Here is a 25,111-nt window from a genome sequence, read left to right as displayed (position 1 = left end):
TTTTCATGGTTTTTGTATTTTAATTTATTAATTCTGTTTTTTTGTTTTTTTTTATTCTAACATTAAATTTAAATTATACATACGCTATGGGTTGTTGTTTTTTATCTTTTCATTTGTTTTAGTATTTTTATGCTCGTTCCTTATTTTGTTCCTGTGCTCTGCTGCCCGTCGTGCATCATCCAATTCAGACAATATGTGGTCTGTGCGTTGCCTAATCTTATAAAAAAAATTCGTAAGAAAAGAGAGAGTGTGTGTGTGTGTGTATGAGTGTGTGTGTTTCTTTAGTAAGCCAATTTTTGCATTTATTCATTTCATCCGGTTTTTGTTGATTTGTTCATAGTTTTAAGGGGTATTATGAAGTACTATTTTGGAAATTATGCCGCAACGTGTTTATTGTCCATCGTAGACCTTTGTAACTTTACTATTTGCAATTTCTTCCCAAGCTGAAACAAGAATAAAAGGTGATCAATTGTTAGTCTTAATTGGTTTAGGTTAATGTTTTTTCCTCAGAAACTCTATATTTTAAACTTCGCCTAACCTTATCAAAAACTAACTAAAGTTTTTGTTTTGAATAATTTGCAGGTTTCTTAGATGGCGACGGCCAAACTTCAGAAAGACTAAGCTAGCATTTATCAGCAGAAGCTGAATGCCGGTGTTTTCAGGGGACCATTCTTTGATGGGGTAGAGCTGCGGCCAAATACTTTTTCTAATTCTTGGCCAGAGGCTAAGCAGGAGAAAAACGTCAAACAAAAGGAAAACGGTTCTGAGTGCGATCTAACTCTGCCGCAACTCGATAGGAAAGAGTTGAGGGCGGGTATACTACTACTAACTACTAAATTCCCATGGCAGCCGATTGTACGTACCGGATTGACCCGATGGATTCCTTCACCGGCAAGGGCTGCCGCCTCACTGTATAGCACACTGCTACAACGACAACGACAAAATTTCCCATCAACATTCCATTAAGGAACAGGGGATACTTCTTTCTTATCAATGAGTGCATTCCGATTAAAGTTTAAGCTCAATGACAAGGGGCCTCCTTCTTTATGCCGAATCCGAACAGCATGCCGCATAGCGACACCATTACGTAGAGAAGTTTTAACGTGGTAGGATATCTCACAATGGTTGCCAGCTTTAGTAAGGGGATAAACACCACTGAAAATGTTTCTGATGTTCACGTCGGGGTTCGAACCCAGGCGTTCGGCGTTAAAGGCGGACAAGCTAACCTCTGCGCCACGATGGCAGTGGTTCGGCAGTCACTTACCTATGTCTGGTGGGTCATATTGGAAGATCGCCTTTGAACTAAGGGAGGAACCTGGCGCTCCTCAAAACGTGGGCATTGTTACGTTCTGCTAGGGGATAGACCTGCAGCGTGACGGCCTGCTATATGCGGTAGATTTACCAGGGACACAGTTGCCAGATTTTTTTTGAGACAGATCCCCAATATTCCAAACAAATTTCCCCCAAAAAATCCGCAATTAAAATGTTTTCCCCTAAGAAAATCCCCTAAAAAATATAGGTACTGATTATAATAATTTTTTTTTTATATAAAAAATTTAGTTTCAAGTTGTATTTTAATTTTGTCATTGTAAGTAAAAAATTCTGCTTGCTAAATTTCAGCCGATAACATTTGCGGCTTAAAGTGGCTCAAGACGGCAAATCGGGAGTTTTATTCGGTTTATATGGGAACTATTATTTTCGGTATTTGTATATAAATTGATTTCAACTGTACTTGGAACGATTGTTAGAAGTTGTAACAGAACACTACGTGCATCTCAGGCCAATCGGATACAAATTTTAATTTCCAAGGGTTTAGAAGTCAAGTCGAAAGACCACTTTATGTGGGAGCTATACGAAATCTAAACCGATTTGGACCATTTGCAAACGATCTGAAATGTATAACCTTAAAATTTTGGGCCATTTGCTTTATTCATGAACATAGAGAGATCGACTTAATCAGTCCTATTCTGAATAATAATTCCCGGGGAGCTTATTCTCTACTCCCTGTTCCCTACTCCCTTTTTCTTAACAAACTTCAAAAAGGGAAATATGAGAATGAGACGATAAAACTTGGGAAAAATTTCCCCAAACAAATGAAGGGGAGCTGGGATAAAAAATTATGAGTTTGTTTTATAAAAAAATGGTACCAGTTCTTACTATTTACAAACAATTAAAAATGTTCGGAAATTATCTTCCACACTTTCATCAAAATCAAGTATAAATTTTGTTAGGTTCTCGTGGTTTAAATATGTCATGTACCCACAAGGTTGACAAGAGACGAGCATAGAATTGGTATATGAATATACAATGGTTTCAAAATATGTGGTTTATATTTTAATATTCTTAGACCCATATGTATAAAGAGTTGTCGCTAAGTGGCACTCCGTTCGGAGTCGGATACTAAAAGGGGGTCCCTTATCATTTAGCTTAAAGTAGAACCGGGCGGCACTCAATGATGTGCATGAAATCTTCTGCCTATTCCCTAATGGAATATTCGTGGGCAATTTTTCAAAAATGCTTTGCGCTACATTGGCAGCAGGAAAAGCGACTGACGCCCGGATATGTCAATTAGATCTTAAGTTCTAGCTCCATTAAAGTAGGCCTTAAGGATAAAGCAGTGTATCACCACAGCATTTATGACGACGAAGTAGAAGCAAACCTCTATACTACACACTAAAGTATTCCGTCCGAGAGCGATCCGGTAGATTCAACCACCTAAACTCCTTTTGGCAAGGGAAATAATAAAAATAATAGTCATATGATTAGGCAAATATGTCAAGACCATCAAGAATACAAACACCGTATGGGGTCGAATGTCAATATTTCGAGGTGTTATGTACGGAATGACTAGATTAGTATAACCCCCATCCAAGTGTTTTGGATGATGAGACCTTAGCCGACCTTAAATTGTTGGAAACATTTCTAGCTTTAGTACGATGGACTTAAGCCTATGCCTCCAGATGGACTAAATCCTATGTCTATCATATTCATATATAATTGCTAATCCCGGGAGATGAGTTTCTGCAGTAAACACCAGTGTAGGTGCAAATGATTTCTATTAAATCAACCTAATCTAAGGGATTTAGCCAACACTAAACATAAGGAAAATAAATTATTTTGAAGCTATGCTCATGGAATTTCCCAAATCCCCTGTTGTGGGAAATGTCCTTCTTAACGGAATGGACGTTGTTTTCCTTAAAAGGCAACTCTGCGCTAGGGAAATCTCGCTCTTCCTGGGACCTTTTGTATACGCGAATGTGTCTAAATTATAGGGGACCGGGGCAGCAGCCTTCGATGTTCTGAAGGCACTCGGATAATTTCGTTATGGCTACCCGATCGGACTGTCATGGTATATATACGTTTACATCCAACCAGGGCTTAATACTCTCCAATCGGCTCATGTGAGGTCGAGACTTGTTAGAAGATGAAAGCAACTTCTTCGAACCATGAAGAAGGCTGGCGGGGAACGAGGTGGCCGACGAGCTGGCCAGGGATGGATCGTTGTTGAGTGCAGATCGTGCTACAGAATCAGCGAACCTTAGGGTGCGAACAGACTGCGCGCTGATGCCGAGCCTAGCTTTTGATGCTTATTTTCAATGCGAGAAGTAAATGTGTCTATGACACAGTGAATGCGAAGCGAGAATCAGCGCTGAAATACTGTTTGTTAAATGTGTTTTGTTTTTTATTAAACATCAACATCTCTAAATAATTGGTTACTGTGGAAAATACAAGATTATGTCCAATGCGGCATATATAACTTTTCATAATTTTTTAACACAATTCTTATGACTGATAACATCCATCATCTTATATGACATATAAGATGGTGGAAACCATCTTATATTTATTTCCCCCTTAGAAAAATTACCACTTCGGAGTCTGTTTGTTCAGATATCAGGCTCATTTTGTCCAAAATCTTTGTGTTACGCGTTTCATTCTGTTGTACTCGATATTTTAATGACTAAATTTGTGTACATTTTTCATTATTTTCCTTTCCCTTTCAATAGACGACTTATATCATCAAACACAAAAAAAAAAAGGAAAAAACTTACCGGAACCAATGAAATCGATGATTATATCATTATGCTGTTGTGTACTAAACGCTGTTGCCATTGTTGGTGGTATAAACTGTATGGAAATGCGTCTTGGACGACTAGGACTACGACTACGTGGTGTGGTATTAACATATGAATCATCGTCATCAACAATCACATCGTCACATTGGGTCTGTTGACTCACTGCATACTGTTGATGATGATACAAACTCGTGGTATTTGTACTGTTACCTCTAATGCCATGATTTTCATTATACTTTCTATTGTTATTATTATTGTTGTTATATGGTAGTGCTGTTGCTGCTGATGAAGATGATGAAAAGGAACTTGAATTTGAAGAAGAATTTGAATTTTTAAATTGCTTTGTGGTGGCAGCTGAACTGGTGGTGGTGATGGTGGTGCTGACATTTTGTTGCTGATGTTTAGCAGCCTCACGTGCTGCTGCGATTATAGCAGTCTCAATATCATTACAAGTCTCTAGCTGCTGTGGCGGTGGAGGTGGGTCCAAATTATCCATTGATGTATGAACACTACTTGTACATTTGGTATTTGAAAGGAACGTATTTAATTTATTATCCACACCCCCACCACCATTGTCATCCTTTGACAGGTGGGGAGAAGACATTTGTTGTTTGTTTAACCTCTGCCTTGACGAGTTACTAGTACAGTTAGTGCTGCTGGTGCTGTTCGACGATGACCCCGATGCCGACGCTGATGACGAAGATGTCTTTGTTTTGTCTGTATAAATGCCACTATCACTGGATTGGTTATTACTACCTGTGGCAGACATAGCGCCACTGGCTCCACCAATATTGGTGTGATTGACAAATGATGTGTTGGGAGAGGATGCATCTACGCTCGAATTCAACAGTATATCTGGTGTAGAATTATTAGCCATGTCGTTTTCACATGAAGCGCCCGAATCATTGAAATATGTTGCAACTGGTGATTTGGGTGTTCCATCACAGCAGGTATCATGATGCTGGTTATGTTGATGGGGATGAGATTGCGAATGAGAATGAGAATAATGGTGGCGAGCATCATCACTTTCAGATGACACATCGTGTTGACTTTCAAAAATTTTATCGGTATCAATGGAACTATTATTACTCGTACTGCCAACAACATCATCTTCGAATAACTTTAGTTCATCCTCATTAAAATCACCAAATGTGAATTGATTGTCACCAGTACAACCACTTGAATTCCTATCGTCATTAAGTATTATAACAGCGGGGCGGGGATTTGTTTGCTGTGTTGCATTAGCCGCGAGTGGTAATGAATTCGATGATTTCAAGTGAGTTCTTGACAATTTCTTGCCAGTGCTGGTAGTTGTGCCAGTTTGAATCGGCTTTGTTTGGTTCGTCAAAGTCGTCATACCAAGTTCGGCCATTTGCTGCTGCTGCAATTGCCGATCTTTTTTGGATTTTTTCACAATTGTTCCATCTATGGTACTACTGCTTTGAGTGATTATGGGTGGACTTTTCTCTTTGGATTTCCTATTGTTATTGGTGGTAGTGATAGTGTTGGGTGTGTTATTAGCGTTTACGCATGTTGCGGTGCATATCACAACACCACTGCTAACACTTTGTGTAGGCATTTGTGTATGAATATTGGTTGAGGTAGTTAAGGCTAAATTTTTATTACAATTCATATTCGGTTCGGAAATTTGTTGTTTAGCAGCTGCCGCAAAGTTAAACGATGTCGATAATGGCATGTGGTTGGCAGTTGAATAGTTCATAGCCACATTTGCTGAACTGTGGCGTTTTACCGTTTTTTCTAAGGCAGGATATTGCTGATCTAAGTTGTTACTGTTCAGAGGGGTCATATAGGACGTCGACGAAGATAATGACAGCACAGGATGGGCGGCGTTGGAAGAAGTTGTAGCATCATTTTCTACACTTTTTGATTTCTGTAATATTTGAGGATTTTGTATCTGAGCAGGATGCGGCTCAGAGGGCGAAGTTTTGTGTTGGCTAACATTTGCCTGACAACTTGACGATGCTGGCGGTGTATTATCACTGACACCCCCACATGCTGCATGGCTTGAATGTGTTGTACTGGCTGTATTTGCATTCAACGTGGCTAAACTTTGAGAATACGAAATTGTTGGAGCTAGCTCCGGAAAATCTTGTTTTATTTGGGATTTTTTAACCTTATGAAGCTTCATTGTGTTTGCTTGTTGTGTTGGTGGTGGGATTGGTTTATCTTCCAATAGACTTTCAATAATATTACAATTATCCATAGCTTTGGAGGGGTCTATAGAATTCGGAGAAATTTCCACAGCACTAGTTGTTGCTGAGTTACTACTGGCTGCCGCCGCCGCATCGGCAATTTCTTTATTCGTTCTCGCAATATCTGCATAAGAAATTGGTACGTTTTTGCTGGACGCCAATGTGGCGTTCCCTGACTTCGCACCGCTATTACTTTTCATCTTCTTTTGAGAACTTTCCTTAGCTGCATTGGCTTTGGTCGATTCAATTGGCAATGAATGAACAGAGTCGAGATCACTTGAGTCAGATTTCTCTGATGGTGGCACGGATGAAGTTGATTTACGTCTGGATTTGTCGCTATTATTATAGGCCTCTGTACTTTGTTGATATTGATGATGGTGATGAGCTTGCGTTGAAGAACCTGAACTGGTAATGACAAGACCACTAGCCGTATTATTACTATACTGCTGTTGGTATTGTTGACTGCCATTTCCATCGTATTGGTAGTACTTATTGCGTGGTGTTGACGACTGTTGCGTTCCAGACGACTTTTGTATTGTAAAGTTGTGCGTCCGATTGAATGTGACCGAAGTTTCTTCGGAATTATTAATAACCTTTGGTTTTTTAGTTTTTTTCTTTTTGGTTACCACATGAAATTCAGCAGTTTCGGGACAAGACGACTCCATGGGCACAATATCGATTATAGTCACAGCATTGGGTGGAGTATCATATCTTTTACGTCTTTCCGTTTTCTCCGATTTAGGTTCAATTTTATCATTTTTATCTGGTTTTTCCATTTTCGTGTTTTCGTTCTGTTGGACAGAGCTATTGTTTGTAATAGGATTGTTTAAATTTTTATCATTGCGCTCAGATATTTTGTCTTTATTTTCCTTTTCATCTTTGCTTAATGAAGAAATTCCTTTGTTGTTTTTGCGTTCTTTGTTTGCATTTGCAGCCGCAGTAGCACCAGACAAATTTGTAATAATGCTGCTTGCCTTCTCTTCACTTACCATCGCCGTATCATTTGCATTTTGTTGATCATCAAGGTATTTCATGTCTTCGTTACCCCAGGATCTTCGGTCGCTTTTACGAGTGTTCGTATTTGTATTCGGTTTGCTTTCAAGGTTTTTATTAATGTCAGCAGTGGAAGAGGAATTGTTTTTGTTTTGTTTGCTGCCACTATTGTTGGCATTTCCACTTTTCTGCCGCATTAGAACAGAATTGCTTTCCGTGGTGGCAGCCGTACGCTTCAGTTCATGAACTTCCATTTTAGCACCACTTCGTAGTTCTTCCAGGGAATTACTTTTCTTAAGTTTTTGATGTTTATCTTTGTCCTTTTTCCGTTCTTTCTTTTTATCACCAGTTTTTGATGCACCTCCACCACTTTCTATGTATCTAACCAACTCTTCTACGGTATCTTTCCCTCTATAACCCGCCACCGATTCTACATCAACGGTCTTGGTATTACGTTCCTGTTGCGATTTCTTTTTAGCCTTTGCCTTCGCCTGCGAAGGTCCTGTTGCATATGTTGTTATCGTAGCCGACGTTGAGACTGTTGTTGACGTAGGATGTGGGGGTATGGTTACTGTGGCGGACGTTGAAACACTGTTGCCACATGAAGTTAACAGAATGCCAGTGCCAGCACCGCCGGGGTTGGAGGCAGTAGGAGACACACAATTTATCTGCATTGTAGTACCCACTGTTGAAGTCGCAGCTAAAGTTCCTCCACCAAGTGTGCTTGAATTCGCATATAAATCACTTAGCGCATTACCGTTCTCATCCAGTTGACGTTGTGTTAATGTAGAAATGTTGTTATTTGTTGTAGTCGATCCCCCCAATAGGGAAGATCCCGAGGCAGGCGATGAAATTTTCGTGTATATCTGCAATTATAGTAGAAATATAAAACTAAATTATATTCTTCTGCATATGTATTATACACCCAAGCAAAACATACCGAATTAGTTTTGGGTTTGCCAAGAATATCTGTTGTTTTTTCGGTGCCAGCATCTCCAACGCCACTACCTAAAACAGACTTGCAAGACTTATAATTCTCATCCAAGGGCAAAAAGATAGCATCCATTTTAGGTAATGGATTAGGATTGGTGTTCTGGGTACCATTGCGCTCTAATGTGTTAAAACGTATAGATTCGTCAACATAACCGTGTGAAGATGTGGGAGGAAAATATGAGCCCTTTGTTGAACCTATTAAATTTACTCTTGGTATCGCTTTACCTGTGGTGGCCAAACGTTCGTAAAACGACTGTCCCTGAAGGAAGAATCTTTTAGTTTTTCTATACTGAAAAGTAAAGGCTGAACAAATACAAACCTGTTTCGTAGAATCTTGTCCTTTACTCTGTAGTATTTTTTGCTGTTGTTGTATGTCCATCATTGGCTCTCCCATGTCAATAATAAAATCTCCTCCACTCGTAGGGAAAGAACCGCCGCCCGTATTTACAGACGTTGTATTCTCGCTGGCCTTAGCAACAGGAGGGGAAGCATCTACAAATCCTGAAGCAACGCCTCCACCAACGCCCACAACGATATTTGTAGCTTCTTTAGTTTCGGGAGTTGAGGCTGCGGCTGCTGTTGCAATTGTAGTTGTTACAGACGGCTTTCCAGTTTGGCGTTTCTGTTCCTTTTTTAACGATTTTCCACTAGCTGTGGTGCCTTCTTGCAGCATGAATGCTAACTCATGGCCGACACTTCCAACACCAATGCCACTCAATTGGTGTGTTGCATTAACGTTACTTGGCAAACTTCCACCTTCACGTTGGCGCGACGATACGGATGAGGAGTATTTCTTTTGTCTTGAATTGTGATTTTGTCTTTTGGTACGTTGATTACCCCCAATACCGCTACCACATACCTGATCACAATCTAATTGCGATTCGTGTAGACCAATTTCAAAGAGATCCTGCAGAGATCCACCCTGCTTATGATGATGTGAACGATTGTGACTATTGCTATGTGAATGATAATGTGAATTTGGATAATGGTGGTAACTGTTGGACGTAATTGAGCTAGACAAATTACGCGACCCACGGGATGTTATTGCACAAAATGGATAGGATTGATCTTCATTTTCTGCCTTTTTGAGTAATTGCTGAAAAACAAAAATATTTTTTTTTTTAATTTTGTTTCAACAAGCCCACAACACATTACTTATTTTATGTGTCCAAATATTGCAATAGAAAATTTGGAATATCATATTTTGTTATTTTCTTCTGCATTTAGCTTTTTTTTTGCTTTGCTTTTACCTTATATACTAAAATAATTGTATACTTACCAGGAAAATTTTGCTTTTGTTTTCTTTGTCTCTAGGGTTTTTATAGGAATATGCTTCGTCTAATAATTCTTTGAGTTTACTATCGTCCCAATCTTTTAGACGGCTTTCCTCCCCTGATTCTGACAAAACATCCTGAAAAGAAATTTTTAAAATTACAAAACGCAAAACACATTGGGAAAATTTATTGATAAAAATTAAATAATTATTTAAATGTTTAAGGAAATTAAGTTGGGGAGAATAGGAATAGGCCAATTTTTTAATCATCGACAAGATCTACCGCCTCAGTGTTCAACACACTCACACAATTAACAGCATAAACAAATCACATTTTATAAGTTTTGGAACAAAAGAAGTATAATATTCTTCTGTGGACCACCAACAACAACCAACTAAACCCATGGCATAGGATCGCTGTGAACACCACACAGGCTGGAACTTTGAGGTTCAATCTGTGTGGTATTCATTGCTGCCATGAGAAGCTTAGCTGCGTGCTACCAGGCGTGTCACTGGTTGCGGATGGCGTAATGCTCCTTATGGAGTACCTTCAACGGCAGTCGCGGACAATAAGCGGAGAGTCTCAGTGAAAGGTCGGTCCTTACATAAATACTGAGTGCCTATGATGCTCGATTTGACAAAGTGAGTTATTGGCGCCTTTAAATAACCAATGGCCACCTGCTCCTACGTCGATCGGTCCTCCTTTGGACCCGAACGAGCTTGCTCGCCAACAGGAGCTTGACGAGGATCGTCATATCCACTTGAAAATGTGGCTACAGGTTAGGTTAGGTTAAAGTAGCAATCTGCCATCAGACTCACTTAGATGTTTTTCGTCCATTGTGATACCACAGGGCCAGTAGAAGGAAAAGGCCTTCTAGTTCCTACCATTGAACCATCCAGGTCACTTTAAAAACCCCAACAACTTGCGAATGTTCACATTCTCTAAATCACACAAGTTCTCAGAAAAATGAGAACCTAAAGTGTAACTCCTTCTTGCTGCCAGTGCGGGAAACACACACAAAGCAGAAGTTCTATTGTCTATTCTTCCTCGACGTCGTCACAGCTTCGGCAAAAATCGTTATTGGCAGCCTTCAGTCTGTCAGCATGTTTTTCGATCGGACAGTGAAGATCCATGATCGGTTTATATGCCAGCCATATCAAAACATGAACCGATATGGCCCATTTACAATCACAACCAACCTAAACTTCTAAGAACTCCAACTCAATGTGTAGTCTACACACCTTTAAATATTGGGTTACCCAAAAAGTAATTGCGGATTTTTCATATAGTCGGCATTGACAAATTTTTTCACAGCTTGTGACTCTGTAATTGCATTCTTTCTTCTGTCAGTTATCAGCTGTTACTTTTAGCTTGCTTTAGAAAAAAAGTGTAAAAAAAGTATATTTGATTAAAGTTCATTCTAAGTTTTATTAACAATGCATTTACTTTCTTTTAAAAAATCAGCAATTACTTTTTGGGCAACCCAATAGATACTAAATAGATAGGCTCGAGAAGTTTGGCTGCGAGCTACCGGCCGCATCCACGTGTTGCGGATAGTGGAATTATTCATACGAAGCAGCTGCAATCAGCGGTACCGAGCGGAGGGTTTCAGTGAGAAACCGGGCGGCACCGGCTCTTGCATAAATACTGAGTGCCTATGATGCTCGACATGACAAGGTGAGTTAATGAAGCCTTTAAACAAACAATGGCCATCATTTTCGGGCGGCGATCGGTCCTTTGGACAGGAACCAGCTTGATCCTAAAGGAGCTTGTCAAGGATTGCCATCTCCACATATGGACAAATGGCTACAAACAAAAACACCAACAAATAGATGTACCTTGTTAGTGAAAATAATAACCTGGATCCGAATATAAATTTTCCTACTTGTTGCGTTGGAGGGAAATAATAAACATATGTATGTATGACACTTTTATGATACATGTCCTATGCTTGTACCTTGTATGTCTCCCTATGTCATATTGACACTCGTACTAATCTTTCCCCCAGTGGAGATTAAACTTACACAGTGTTAATAATATTTTAGACCGATTCGAAGCATTTATTGTAACTTTTTGAAACTTTACACAAAATTGCTGCATTTGTTCATATGTACCGTTAAGTCAATATTTTTGTTTTACTATTGTAGGTATTAAAGGTCTTAGGAAATATTTTCATTTTTATTATTTTGACTTCCAAATAATTAATGTACTGCTTACTTTGCAACAACAACAATAATTATTTCTAATTAAATTAACTCAAACACCAGGCGCTTGATTTTTGTTTGAAACTAAATTTCACGACAGATCACATTCTTTGGCACACAATGCGTCCTTGTGTTGCAATTCCCAGAGGAAATGCGAAAGAAAAGTTTATAGCACAGTAGTTTGCTTTCAATATTATTCAAAAATATTCTGCAATTGTTATGATATACAGTCACACACCACCAAAACACAATAAAATGGTTTTATTTTTTTTTTAATGATTTTCGTTGTGTTGTTTGTTACAAAATTCAAAGAAATTTAAAACTAATGAGTAACTCTCTGCACAGGCAGGCCAGGCCTTTAACTAACGGTATTCATATGCGGTTTTTGGTTGACTTTAGTTTTGTGTGGTGGGGCATTAAATCGAAAATAGAATTTCTCCAATTTTTCTATTGCTTCTATTTCGTCCATTCGTCATATCAGTGTGTAAGTGAGAGAGAGCAATGGTTTTCCTTCTTCTTTCATTATGCTCATTTCGACTACCATACAGCAGTTCATTCGTGCAAAAAGAACAAACTTTTTTAAAATCTCCATCATCATGTATAGAACACAGCGAAGTGTGGTGCTTTCCTAAGGTAAATATCACTAATTTGGACTTAGACGACGCATAACGAAAATATAGATAGTTAAGATAATCACCATTGCACTAAATTTAATAAGTCAAAAGTGAGAAAAAAAGTAAAAAAAAAAATTGGTCAATCCTAGTCAAGAGATTCAAAATGGACAAATCTTCATTATTCACAAAACTTAATGCGAATTTGAAATAGGTTACTTTGACAGGCCACGAAATTAAATGCTACACATTTAATGCCTCTGGACATTGTGGCTAGTCAAATTGTTGCGACCACTGCTGTGAGGCTAAGGGAGCTTTGGTCATGTGGCGGCTATAGACACTGTGTTATCCTTAATACAATGTCCGATGTTCCAGGCAGTGTGGATTACCCCCTCCCTAAGCCGCTTTTTGTTAAAAAAAAAGTACTGTACCGATTGGAAATAGATGTTATATACGGATGGTTCCAAACTAGACGACCTGGTGGGCTTTGGGGTGTACTCTAAAGATCTAGAACTGGTCATATCGAAAAGGTTACGCCACCACTGCAGTGTGTATCAAGCGGAGATCCTTGCAATTAAAAAAGTGATGAAATGGCTAAGATATAATGTCATAACGACGATTGGCATAAATATCTTCTAAGATAACCAGGCAGCCATTAAATCCCTGGAGAATGTGTTCTGAACACAAAAACCGCTCTCGACTGTCATGTGGCTGCTACAGACACTGTGTTATCCTTAATATAATGTCCGATGTTCCAGGCAGTGTGGATTACCCCATACCTGAGCCGCTTTTTGTTAAAAAATAGAACTGTACCAATTGGAAATAGATGTTAAATACGGATGGTTCCAAACTAGACGACCTGGTAGGCTTTGGGGTGTACTCTAAAGATCTAGAACTGGTCATATCGAAAAGGTTACCCCACCACTGCAGTGTGTATCAAGCGGAGATCCTTGCAATTAAGAAAGTGATGAAATGGCTAAGATATAATGTCATAACGACGATTGGCATAAATATCTTCTAAGATAGCCAGGCATTAAATCCCTGGAGAATGTGTTCTGAACACAAAAACCGCTCTCGACTGTCGCTGATATCTTAACGAGATGGCTGAACGGTATAAAATTCACCTGTTCTGGGCGCCGGATCACAGAGATGGGATGGGAATTCTAAAGCAGACGAGTTTGCGAGTTTGTTGCCTAATCTAGACTTGAAGAGTTTTACCGCTTTGCTGTCACAGGCCAGATTAGACGTCTTGTCATTGTGTCCATCATGACAAATCACTGTCTGATCGGAAAACATGCTGACAGACTGAAGATTGCCATATAACGACTTATGCAGAAGCTGGGAGTCCAACGTAGCGCCGAGGTTAGCATGTCCGCTTATGACGCTGAACGCCTGGGTTCGAATCCTGGCGAGACCATCAGAAAAAAATGTTCAGCGGTGGTTTTTCCCTCCTAATGCTGGCAAATTTTTTGAGGTGAGGTAACGCCGAGATTAGCATTTCCGCTTATGACGCTGAACGCCTGGGTTCGAATCCTGGCGAGACCATCAGAAAAAAAATGTTCAGCGGTGGTTTTCCCCTCCTAATGCTGGCAACATTTTTGAGGTACTACGCCATGTAAAACTTCTCTCCAAAGAGGTGTCGCACAGCGGCATGCCGTTCGGACTCGGTTATGAAAAGGAGGCCCCTTTTCATTGAGCTTAAAAAACTTTACTCGGACAGCACTCATTGATATGTGAAAAGTTTGCCCCTTTTCCTTAATGGAATGTTCATGGGCAATATTTGCATTTTGTGAGGACATCGAAGAAGAAGCGACTCTACAACATCTGTGTTTGTGTCCCGCACTGGCAGTCAGAAGGAGTTCCACTTTAGGTTCTCATTTCTTTGAGAACCTACCTGATTTAGCGGATGTGAACATTCGCAAGTTGTTGGGCTTTTTAAAGCTATCTGGAGGGTTCTACGGTAGGAACAAGAAAGCATCTTCCTTCTTCTGTTCCTGTTGTCACAGTGAACGAAAACGTCTAAGTGGTATTTGAAAGATTTCCTTTATACAGCTGTCAAATAATCCTATTTTAAATCTACATTAAGTTTTGTGAGTAAGAATATTTTCAGAATAAACTCAAAATCGAGCTCCCTTTATTTAACGACAAACTTATTTTTTGATCTCAAACCGATATCCCGAGTTATGACTGTTAGGTACTATGATCACTTTTCGCAGCAATTTTCCGCTACTAATTATTGTGACCGATATCCGATATTCAGAGTTAAGGCTGATAGGTACTATAATTTAAGTTAATAGTTGTATCAAAATTTAAATTATTTTAAAAAGGAGCATTTTTATGCATAGTTTCCTTTTATAAAATAGGATTTCGCTGACGAAAAGAGAACATAGGACTAACATTTATTCCTTACAAAGCGCAACCCCCATTTTAATTTTAAACCTATGGTCTCTTCAGCAAAACTTCTACGGTATAGGGAGGCTATTTGCTTTCATATATACAGTTTCCCCTGTCCCTTAATTGAATGTTCATGGGCAAATTTACGTTTGCATATACTTTCATGGACCATTGAGGTCCGTTGTTGTTGTAGGCACATTTACATGTGCAGGTAGCGATCGTCATCCAACTCATATAGGTGAACAAGCTCCTTCCGATCCATAGGACCGATTGCCGCGGGAACCTGATGAACATTGGTTATTTAAAGGCGCTAATTACTCGCCTTGCAATTTCGAGCATCATAGGCGCTCAGTATTTAAGCAAGGTCGCTGCCGCCCGACTTCCTACCGAGACATTTCACTCCACAATCCCATGGCACCCGGTTGTACGTACCGGATTGACCCGATGGAGTTCTTCAGCGGCAAGGGCTGCCGCCTCAGTGTATAACACGCTGTTAAAACAACAAAACAAACTCTTCACTCCGATTGTCCGCTAGTGCGGTCATTTGCATTTATTCCGTATGGATCATTCGACTTCCACAATGGACACATCCGGTATCTCCCAGCTAAACTTCTCGTGATAACAATGAACGGAGCTCAAAGTTCCAACCCCTATGGTGCTCATAGTTGTACCGAGTCCTGCGCGTATTCATATGAGTATTGAAGGGAACAAACGCACTTCATAAATAATTTTATTGCCCAAAGGGATCAAATTTAAGGCTACTAGGGCCTAAAAAGGTGAATTAGAATTATTGGTGGAGAATAATAATTATTTTATTTTTTATACTAACATACAACCGGCTCGCTTCGATACCCCTTGATTGTTATTTAAGTGGACTGAAAATTGTCTACGTCTACGAATTTCAAAAGCCATGTTTTGAAAACTATAAAGCAGAACTATGTGTTAATTTAGCGTAAAGAATGCATCAAGAAGTAACAACGGTAGCACTTAATGTACATTTTCCCATTACATGTACGTATTTTTCTAATCTTAATTTTGAAGACGCCAAATTAGATGATGCTAGCCCTCTAAGTTCGCTGTGGACTAAGACAAATCTTTTTGTCAATGCCATAGCAGCCGGTTGTACGTACTGGATTGAAGCGATGGAGTCCTTCATTGGAAAGGGCTGTCCCCTCAGTGCACAACACACTGCTAGTACAACAACAAATCTTTTTGTCCTATTTTGTACTTTTTAGAACTAAATTTACGAATTTTAGAAAACTCTTGTAGACGCCTAATATGTCGAGGTGTAACCGTATACCAATTTAGATAGCTTTAGATCAAATCGTAAAGGAAGTGCCTTTTTGTATTTTAGTAACCAATAGTTTTAATTTCAAAAACATCTTCTTGTCACCTAATATATGCTGTCAAGGTGCAACTCTGTCCCAATTTTGAGAGCTCTAACTCCGTTTGTAAAGAAAGTACCATTATGTACGTTTCAGTACCTAAATGTAGGAATATGAAAAATTTCTCTAGTTGCCCGATATACAGTGCCGTGCAAACAATATTGATGAAAGTAATCCTAAAATTTAATGCATTATGCGCATACTAAGTTTTATACCCATTTTACTTGACGTACTATAAGATTTAAAGTCATACATTAAATCGGGGTTTAAGACAAATATTTTTAAATAAAAAAGGTTTTGTTCAATAATACTTCATTTTCACGTGTGCAAAACAAAAGCAACTAATTGATGGTTAATATCAGTTGCACCATAATTACCCATGATTATACATCCAAAAGGCATACAAGCCTGTTCCGGTTTTCGAAAACGAAAAAGGTAAGATTTTTTTTACCTTATTGGAGGTGGAGATCTTCGCCAATCTTCTGTAGGTGAGCAACCTCGTTCCTGTCCAAACGACCGATCGTCGCGAACATAGGGTGACCATGGATTGTTTAAAGGCACCAATAAATCGCCTTTTCATATCGAGCATCATAGGTATTTGTGCAAGAGCCAGTGCCGCCCGGCCTCTCACTGAGACTTTCCGCTCGATAGCGCTGATTGTCCGATACTGCCGTTGCAGCTTAATTTTTTTTCCTTTTGGTTTAATCGCTTCATGCAAGTATTTACGTAAGAGGACTTCAATTCCTTTATTGTTTTTAATGAAAGGCTTAAAAGAAGTATTGTATCCAGTGATAGAGTTGGCTAGTGGAAACTTTATCGAATTTAGAAACATGTTTCTAGTCATTTTTATGCAAAAATGTAGCAGATTATTTCTTGTGGGGCTATGATAAAGCTCATGTCTATAAAGACAAGACCGATTCAATTGTCGGATTGGAAGACAACATTGACGCATTTATTCGGGAGATACCGGCCAAAATGTTGGAAAGAGTATGTCAAAATTTGACTAAGCAAATGGAAATAATCTTCAAGCATTAAATTATATTGACCGTACTATCGATTCAAATAGAGATTTGATGCATTTTTCTTTTTATGTGTCTTTTTTTAACTTTCCTATAGCTCTTAAAAAATCATCCTTTACAATTCAAAAAAAATCTAGAAGCCCTATGTATACTGTCAAGGTGTAACTGAAACCAAGTTTCGCGATCGGTTTGAAGCACCCCGAGATATCGGTGTGCGTAAATATATGTATGTATTTTCGATAGTCTTGAACTATCACAGTGTTCGAACGAATCGGCTTGAAATTTCGCAGATGCTTTATGTTGGATGGAATAGGATAGAAAAGGCTAGGTTGGGCTATAATAGCTGTCTTAAATCATATTCTCTCAGACATTTTTTGTCCATTGTGATATCAAAGTGAAGACAGACCAAAGCCTCAGGTCAGAATGGATCGTTGGATCTAACCAGCACCGAAGTCGTTACCAACTCAGCTACCCGAGCGCTTCTCACTTGTCGATGTAAGTCGATAAGTCGAGTCGAGCACACAGTAGCTTCACTTTTTAACAAGTTGGATGCAATTTGCTATGTAAAATACAATAATGGTCTCCAACGCCACACTAGATTATGTCCGTATAATGCAAGAAATTAATATCGCCCCCAAATGAGCGTTCGCCCGTATGAATTCGTTGGAGCCTAGAGGCTTCAATTTTCATTAGATATGGTTAAAATGTGGTAGATGTGTTTTTCATTGACAATGGTTGTTTTCTTTTTATGTTAAAAATAATTATTTTCCCAGGGAATTCAAGGGATTGGAGACGGAATTGCGAGAAAGTAAAATGGGCGGGAAATGCGGGAATTCCTAGGGGAAAATTTCCCAATGGAAATCCCGTATTCTGTCGCGCCTACCACCCAATACCAACTGTCGTGCCAAATTTAATAGTCCCAGCTTTAGCCCTTTGGGATGGGCAAAGATCCGTCGGTCAGTCAATCACGCGTCTATTTTATATATAGAAGATAAAAAATATTTTATACTTCATGGGAAATTATGGATTAATTTATTCGACCTATGTTTGAATATTTCTTGTTTTTCAAATCAATCAAAAGACTTCGGGCTCGATTTTTTAATTATTTTTAATTTTATAAATCTCTAACATCTCAATATATTGATCTACGACTCTATATCCTTTAGAGATAGTATATAGAAATTAACAGCCCAGTTCTAAAAACGCACTGGGAATGAACTCCCAAGATAGTAATTTCTCTCTCGAATAAAATCTTTTTTTTTCTGGTTAAATGGGGAAAGGAACAATTTAGGAGAGCGAATTTCAAATAAACGAAAAAAGCTGTTTTGTTTCAGCAGTTTTATTGTGTCCAAACATTTGAATATTATTTTTTTATTATTTAACATTAAGTAAAAAATTAATCAAAAAGAAGTTATTAAAAGTTGTTAAATAATTTAAAAATATGTTTTGTTGTTGTTGTTTTAACCACATTTGCATGCTCGTACAAAGGACCGATCGCCGCAAGAACAGGGTTGCCATTGGTTATTTCAAGGCGCCAATAATTCGCCTCGTCATATCGAGAATCATAGGCACTCAGTATTTGTGCAAAAGCCGGTGCCGCCCGGCCTCTCACTGAGACTCTCCGCGCGATACCGCTGAGGGTAGAGCTGGCAAAATATCAATGGCACTATCGATATTTAATGTTTTGAGTGAAAGTCCATTTTTTTGCATAATTAAAGAAAAATTCACGATTCGACGCAAAACGTTTCCTTTAAGATACATTACGCCTATAGATTCATGACTTCCAATTGACTTTATTAATCTTGGTTTTATTTGGCCTGTACATTGATATTGCTTATATATACATCGATCTCCTGATTTTTACTTCTTATTTTTATTTGAAATATAGGTAATAGGAAATTAACGATAGTATCGATACTATCGGCATTTATTATTAAAACTATCGTGTCTATGGGGTCTTATGCAGTTCTCTGATAGGTATGTGGAGGTAGCGATTCTAGTCAAGCTTCATAGGTGAGCCAGCTCGTTTTGTTACATATAACCCGTCTCCGCAGGATAGTCATGACCATCGTGTTTATACATTATAGGTTCTTAGACCAATATTAGAGGAAACTGGTGGCGCAGATGATAACATTCTCAAGTGCTAGTAAGAATGTCGGAAAACGTTTTAAGGCGATGGTCATTACCTTCTAGTGTGGGCGACATTTTTAAGCGAATGTTCAAGTACATATATGCATTAAATGGAGATTTCCTCTTAATTTTCCTTCAAACTTTTCAACTGTTCATTTTGGGATCTTGTAATCTTCAACATCCTTTTTAATTAAACTAATACCAACGAAGTTCTAATAATGTGTATAAAAAATGGGCGTAAGCGACGTTCATTAAACTAAATAAGAAAAACAATCATTTCAGTCGTAACTGTTTATTATAACAACACATACACAGATGTTTGGTACTCATTATACAAATGATGATGACTATTGCATTTACGATAGTTTAAAATGAAGTATGCCAAATATTAGCACATATTCTCCGCTGCAGCTGCTAGTAAGTAGTACAGCTGCACAATAAAAAATATACAAACTCAATTACTATATTATGTTTTTGATGACCTTAGGAATAGAAAATTTTATATGGGCCTGTCAATATAAGGTGTAGAGCGACAGAGGAAAAAAATGAATATAATATTAAAACAGTTTATTGATTTGATTCGTGTCTAGAAATCCGTTTTATTATTTTCGAAACATGTTGTCATCAGATTATTCGCAAAATAAGTGGAAGTATGCATCCAGGGTAAAAAAGAGGACAGGATATATTATGTTCGATGTCAACTCATGGCAATCCTTTGCATTATTACTTTTAAAGCAGTGGCGGGAACGCTAACACAATTACAATAACTTGCCCAATACGCCCCATGCCACTATGGACATACACCTATAAGCCAATAATCGGCTTGTTTTGCGCTCTCAATACTGAACGTAACCTCGAAAAAGAAAATCTATGTCAGGAATTCCGTGATACTTACAAAATCCCTGTCCAAGCATAGAAGATATTGACAACAATGTCAACACGAAATGAAGTCTTTCGGACATAGTTGTCCTCTGCCCAAGAAAAATACTGGATTACCGGTAAAGAGGTCCGCAGATTGTATAATACAGCACATCGTAAAAAAGCGGAAGTTTATTCGGTTGGTCTCAAAGAATTCAATAAGAATATCAGAGCGGCAAAACGTGCCTACTGGAAGCTTTTCTGCGAACAGTTTCTTTCAAAAACCCATGTCCAAACTGAAAGATTGTAGACGAAATGGGAGTAATAGCAGAGACAACAGAGGACATGTTGAGGCAGTTGATAAAAACCCATTTTCCAGATGATACGATGGGACCCACGGAGACACCGGAATCTAGGAATAATGAGATTGATTGAAGGCTTATCATTACAAATTTTGTGCTAAAAGAAGCCTTGAGGAGCTTCAAACCATCTAAGCCACCCGGACCTGATGGAATATTTCCGCCGTTACTCCAGAAGCAGACGAACTATCGGGCGCCCCATCTGGCCTGTATTTCCACAGCACTATACTCCGAAAGTCTGGCAGGCGGCAAGGGTGGTATTTATACCCAAACCCGGCAAGACAAGTTATGCGACACCAAAGGCCTACAGACCTATAAGCCTTACGTCTTTTCAACTCAAAACCATGGAACGTATTGTAGACACCATGATAAAGAGTAGGACATCCAACGAACTGCCTTAATTTAAACAGCATGTCTATGTTAAGGGAAGGTCGGTGGAAACTGCCCTGCACGAGGTTGTGAGTAAAATAGAAGAGTCCTTCGATGCCAAGAAGTACACATGATGCGTGATGCATTGACATCGAGGTGGCTTTTAACAATGTGCGGACCGACACACTAATCCAATCCTTAGAGTAGATCGGGTTCTTAGAGACTGGATAAACCATATGCTAAGGTACAGTTGAATAAATTGTTCGTACCATGACATAAATATAAGGAAGAAAGTGGCACAGGGCACGCCACAGGGGGGAATTTTATCGCCACTCTTATGGATGAGGATGACTGAGGAGAGATTTGAATCTGTCTGCTACGCAGTTGATGTTATAATACTTCTAAGGGGTAAGGATCCCAACCAGCTATGCAGAAGGGCTGAAAGAGTCTTGCAGATGGCATATGACTGGGCTAGACCTAGAGATCTCAATGTTAACCCAGAAAAGAACGAAATCCGCTTGTTCACGAGGAAGACAAAGTTGTGGCAATTTAACGCACTTGAGACGACCCCTGAGGTCGAATGCGAGGCACTGCTGCCAACGGCACAGTCTTGGATTGACGGAACCCTAGTATTGTCAACTGGAAGATCATGTTACACGGTTGGATTGAAGCTAGAGGACAAAGTGGGCCTGGAGGTCTACATTAAGAACCCAGGGACTGAGACTGCCTGACCGTAATACGGTCATGCAGACGGAGATCAGGGTGGTACCGGAATGCGTGGGGTGGTGTGGTTTTCACGCGAGGATGTCGAGTGTGAACAGTAAAAAACCAGAACGGTAAGGTCACGAACAGTATTGGAGTGTAAGAAGATTAATGCATTCTCCGAGAATGGCACGATCCGCATCGTTTAGGTGCCGAGCCCTAGCGAAGTAATGAGGGAATGAAAAAGCTGATGGCAATGAAGGGCGGAGGACTGCCGTCAATTAACTGGGTTATCCCGAAGGCAATGACATAGGAAATGCTCCAAAGTCTCTTCATCTTCCCCACATGCCCTACACGTGCTTTCACTTGCCGCACCAATTTTGCACAAGCGAGCTCGTAGTCCTATGTGTCCCGTTATAATACCAAAAGCGACTTCATTCTTACTTCCTTTCAGTCGACATGAGCATATATACAAATTAAAATCCTTTCGGATATACTTGCGACTAACGTGAGTAGAAAAAGAAATTAAAAGAAATCCACCTTTAGGCTATCGGCGAAAATTTTAACTGGACAGATAAATTTCTGTGCCCTCGTTTAGACTCGTTTGTATGTACATTTGAAAAAAAAATGTATGAAAATTCCGTTATGGTTTCTTACCTTTTTCGATTTCTTTTCATTATTGTTTGAATTTTCATCAATTTTACTAGCAGCATTTGCATTACAAACTGTCTGAGAAGGTGATGAAGGGTCAGTGGTTGTAGCTGCAGACGAAGATGATGCTGTGGTTTCAGATTTAGACAACAGCGCATCGTCAGCGGAAGATGTTTTAGAAGAATTTGTAACGCTGTTTTGAATATTATTGGTTTGTTGGTGTTGACTTTGATTATTGTCAACTGCAACGGAATTTACAGTTGGGCCTGTGGCGTTGGTTGCAGCGCCTTGAACAGTTGATGTATTGACAACCGACATTGGATTCAAACCCTTAAACGATGATGCACTTGAAGATGCTGATGCAGATGATTGTGAGGGTAATGAATCCGTCGATTTTTTTATGATATCCTTGCTGTTGATATTATTTTTAGTATTTTTGTTTGCGATTGTTGTCTCCTTGGTAGTGGGCACCGGTGTGGGTGTAGTTCTCGTCGATGTTGTAGTTGTTGTTATTTCACTTAAAGTTGAGCCGGCAATAGAAACAATGGGTGTATCAGGTATTATTGCTGCCGCTAATGACGAGACGGCAACAGCGACAACAACGGCAGCCTTAGGGGGCGTAGTAGCAGGTAAGTGACTACTTGCATTGACAACTGCTGCGATGGCGCTGAAAGTCGCGTCCAAGTTTTGATGCGACGACAAAGCTGATGATGTGTATGATGATGCTGCTGCTGATGTGACTGACTGAGACGATAATGACGAAGATGAAGACTGCGTCGACAAAGATATTGATGATACTGTTGAGGTGACGATGGTAGAGTTAGCGATTGAAGAAGTGGTTGATAATAATGCACTAATTGTGTTTGGCTTAATACTTTCATTGTTCATCTTTGTGAACAGAGGACGACGACAGCGATAAAAGTAACAACGAATGTGTTAAGCAGCAGCAGCCCGGTGGCGGCTTTGACGCGACAGCAGTCAGTTCGTGCGGTAATACAGCAAATGCCATTAAATATTTTTTTCGTGTATGTAATTGTTTAACAATTTTATCGAACACTCAACGAATTGGCAGCCAAAAAGCCTACAACAAAAAGCTCCAGCTCAATATCGATGCGGTGGAAAATTGGTAGCATGATACATTTGCAACAACATGCGCTTCCCATTTATTGAAAAATATGCCTTAAATGATTCGACTCGGTTGTTGCACACACATATGTATGTAGTACACTCACGCACACTTATAAACAATACACATGCAATTTTTTTCCTCTTCTTCGAAAATTAGTCCTTGTACTTATATTAAATCACACATCCAGGCTACATAGGCACATTCGGATCCCAGCTGCAGTTGGACTATGAAATAACATTTACGAAAAAAACTTTTTTTATCAACTTAAAATTCAAAATAGTAGCTCCTTCCTATCAACACCTTCTTATGTTTTCAGACGTCGTTTTACTCGTTTGTGGTTTTGTCTATACACATTATTACATATCTTATTCGCGTTTTTACATCACATGTAGATAGTCTACTGGAAATATACGAAAATGCAGATGAACATTATAATTAGAACATATTTTTTCATTTAACATATTTCAGGTTTGCACAGGGCTTTGCCAGAAATCACGATCGCCACCTCAATGTTTTATTTTATTCTATTTTTTACTTTCGACGTCTTGTCAAAAAAATTGCCATTTCCATAATACACTACTATTTTTTCCAACGCACAAAGTTCTCCCCACAAAGAAAGTGGTCTTGCATCGAATTATGTGCTGAAAAGAGAAGGATAGATACACAGAGCTTCGGTCTGCAGAAAATTAACCAACCCTGTACTATTAGTTGTACTGCGGTGTAGTACAAAATTTGCTTTGAGTTTTGTTGTTGTTTTTATTATTGCTTGAAGGAGGCTCAAAAGTAAATACACTTATTTTTTGTGGTGGAAGAATGGTGGAAAGAAATAAAACACTCCCTTTTCACATGGCAGTTTATTAATTTATGTCATCCCTTCTGTGAATGATATCGTGCCAAAAATATATTGATTTATTTAAAAATCATCATTTGATCTTTTGGTATACTTATGAGCGAATATATGGCCTGTTGCTGACATTAGTAAAAATATGCGCATTGCAACTCCATTCCGTATGTCTTGTGTTACACTATAATATTGCAAGTGGAAATATTTTCAAGAAATTGAATACTGGCATTAACAGTCCTCTTATGGGCTTCTTCTGAGTATGGAGCATAAGACACTACGCGGAATATGTAAACACAATCTCGCTTGCTTCACAGAAGCTCAGAAAAGAAAATCTATTCAGTCGTCTAGGAAGACACCGTGAATTGGAAATCACATACTTTTATCTATTTTTGATACTTATTTTTATTAATAAAACTGATTTTTATATTAATAATAGGGGTCACATTATACACAACGATGTTGTCACACTCACACTCTAGCAACCAAAACACGTCATTATTCGTTTCATGTTACGACGAAGAGAGGCTTCATTTTTTTTCTTTTACCTTTTTTATGTTACACATAAATAGGAAAACTCCTGAAGAAATCCAAACTTTTCACTGTTTTTTATATCACCAGTGTTTCTTACACGGTTACGTTTTAACTAAAAATAACTTGCTATTTTTATTTAGAATTTCCTCCAGTTTGATGACTTTAATTTATGGACATTTTTACTACCACTAACACCACACACACACTGGGTCGTCTTTTTTCTACATTTCTTAATTTTGTCTTTTTTGTGGCCAAAATAACTTTTAAACTTGTTATACGACTATCAGTATAAGTTATAGACCACTAAACCACTAGTATTATTTATTATTTTAGTTTAATATTTTTTTTCGTTTAGTTCTGTTCTTTTCTTTAGCTT

The 25,111-nt window shown here is 38.8% G+C and overlaps 1 protein-coding gene across 5 annotated transcripts; it reads right to left on the bottom strand.

Moving 5' to 3' along the window:
* On the bottom strand, window positions 1–25,090 carry LOC106084128 (serine-rich adhesin for platelets). Of its 5 annotated transcripts, XM_013247621.2 has the most exons (8): window positions 24,750–25,090; window positions 22,238–23,760; window positions 9,555–9,686; window positions 8,595–9,371; window positions 8,501–8,534; window positions 8,223–8,392; window positions 4,053–8,148; window positions 1–443 (listed from the first exon to the last, which is right to left on the bottom strand). In XM_013247621.2, exons 2-8 carry the CDS (start codon window positions 23,117–23,119, stop codon window positions 391–393), a joined length of 6,144 nt encoding a protein of 2,047 aa, XP_013103075.2. In that variant the 5' UTR covers window positions 23,120–23,760; window positions 24,750–25,090; the 3' UTR covers window positions 1–390. The 5 variants fall into 5 exon arrangements, with proteins under 5 accessions (XP_013103075.2, XP_013103070.2, XP_013103067.2 ...); XM_013247616.2 differs by having other exon boundaries at window positions 8,223–8,534; window positions 24,677–25,090; XM_013247613.2 differs by having other exon boundaries at window positions 8,223–8,534.
* Window positions 25,091–25,111: the final 21 nt, after the last annotated feature.

The sequence above is a fragment of the Stomoxys calcitrans genome, chromosome 4 (assembly GCF_963082655.1).
Source record: "Stomoxys calcitrans chromosome 4, idStoCalc2.1, whole genome shotgun sequence".
Taxonomy (NCBI): Eukaryota; Metazoa; Arthropoda; class Insecta; order Diptera; family Muscidae; genus Stomoxys; species Stomoxys calcitrans.
This window is presented reverse-complemented; position numbering and strand designations above follow the sequence as displayed.

Excerpts from the sequence above, each read along its gene's own strand:
- LOC106084128 (XM_013247616.2), bottom strand. The coding sequence starts at position 23,119 with ATGAACAATGAAAGTATTAAGCCAAACACAATTAGTGCATTATTATCA. Across the intron at positions 9,687-22,237 it reads ATGAAAAGAAATCGAAAAAG|GATGTTTTGTCAGAATCAGG; the intron begins GTAAGAAACCAT and ends ATTTCTTTTCAG. Across the intron at positions 8,149-8,222 it reads GCAAACCCAAAACTAATTCG|ATATACACGAAAATTTCATC; the intron begins GTATGTTTTGCT and ends CTATAATTGCAG.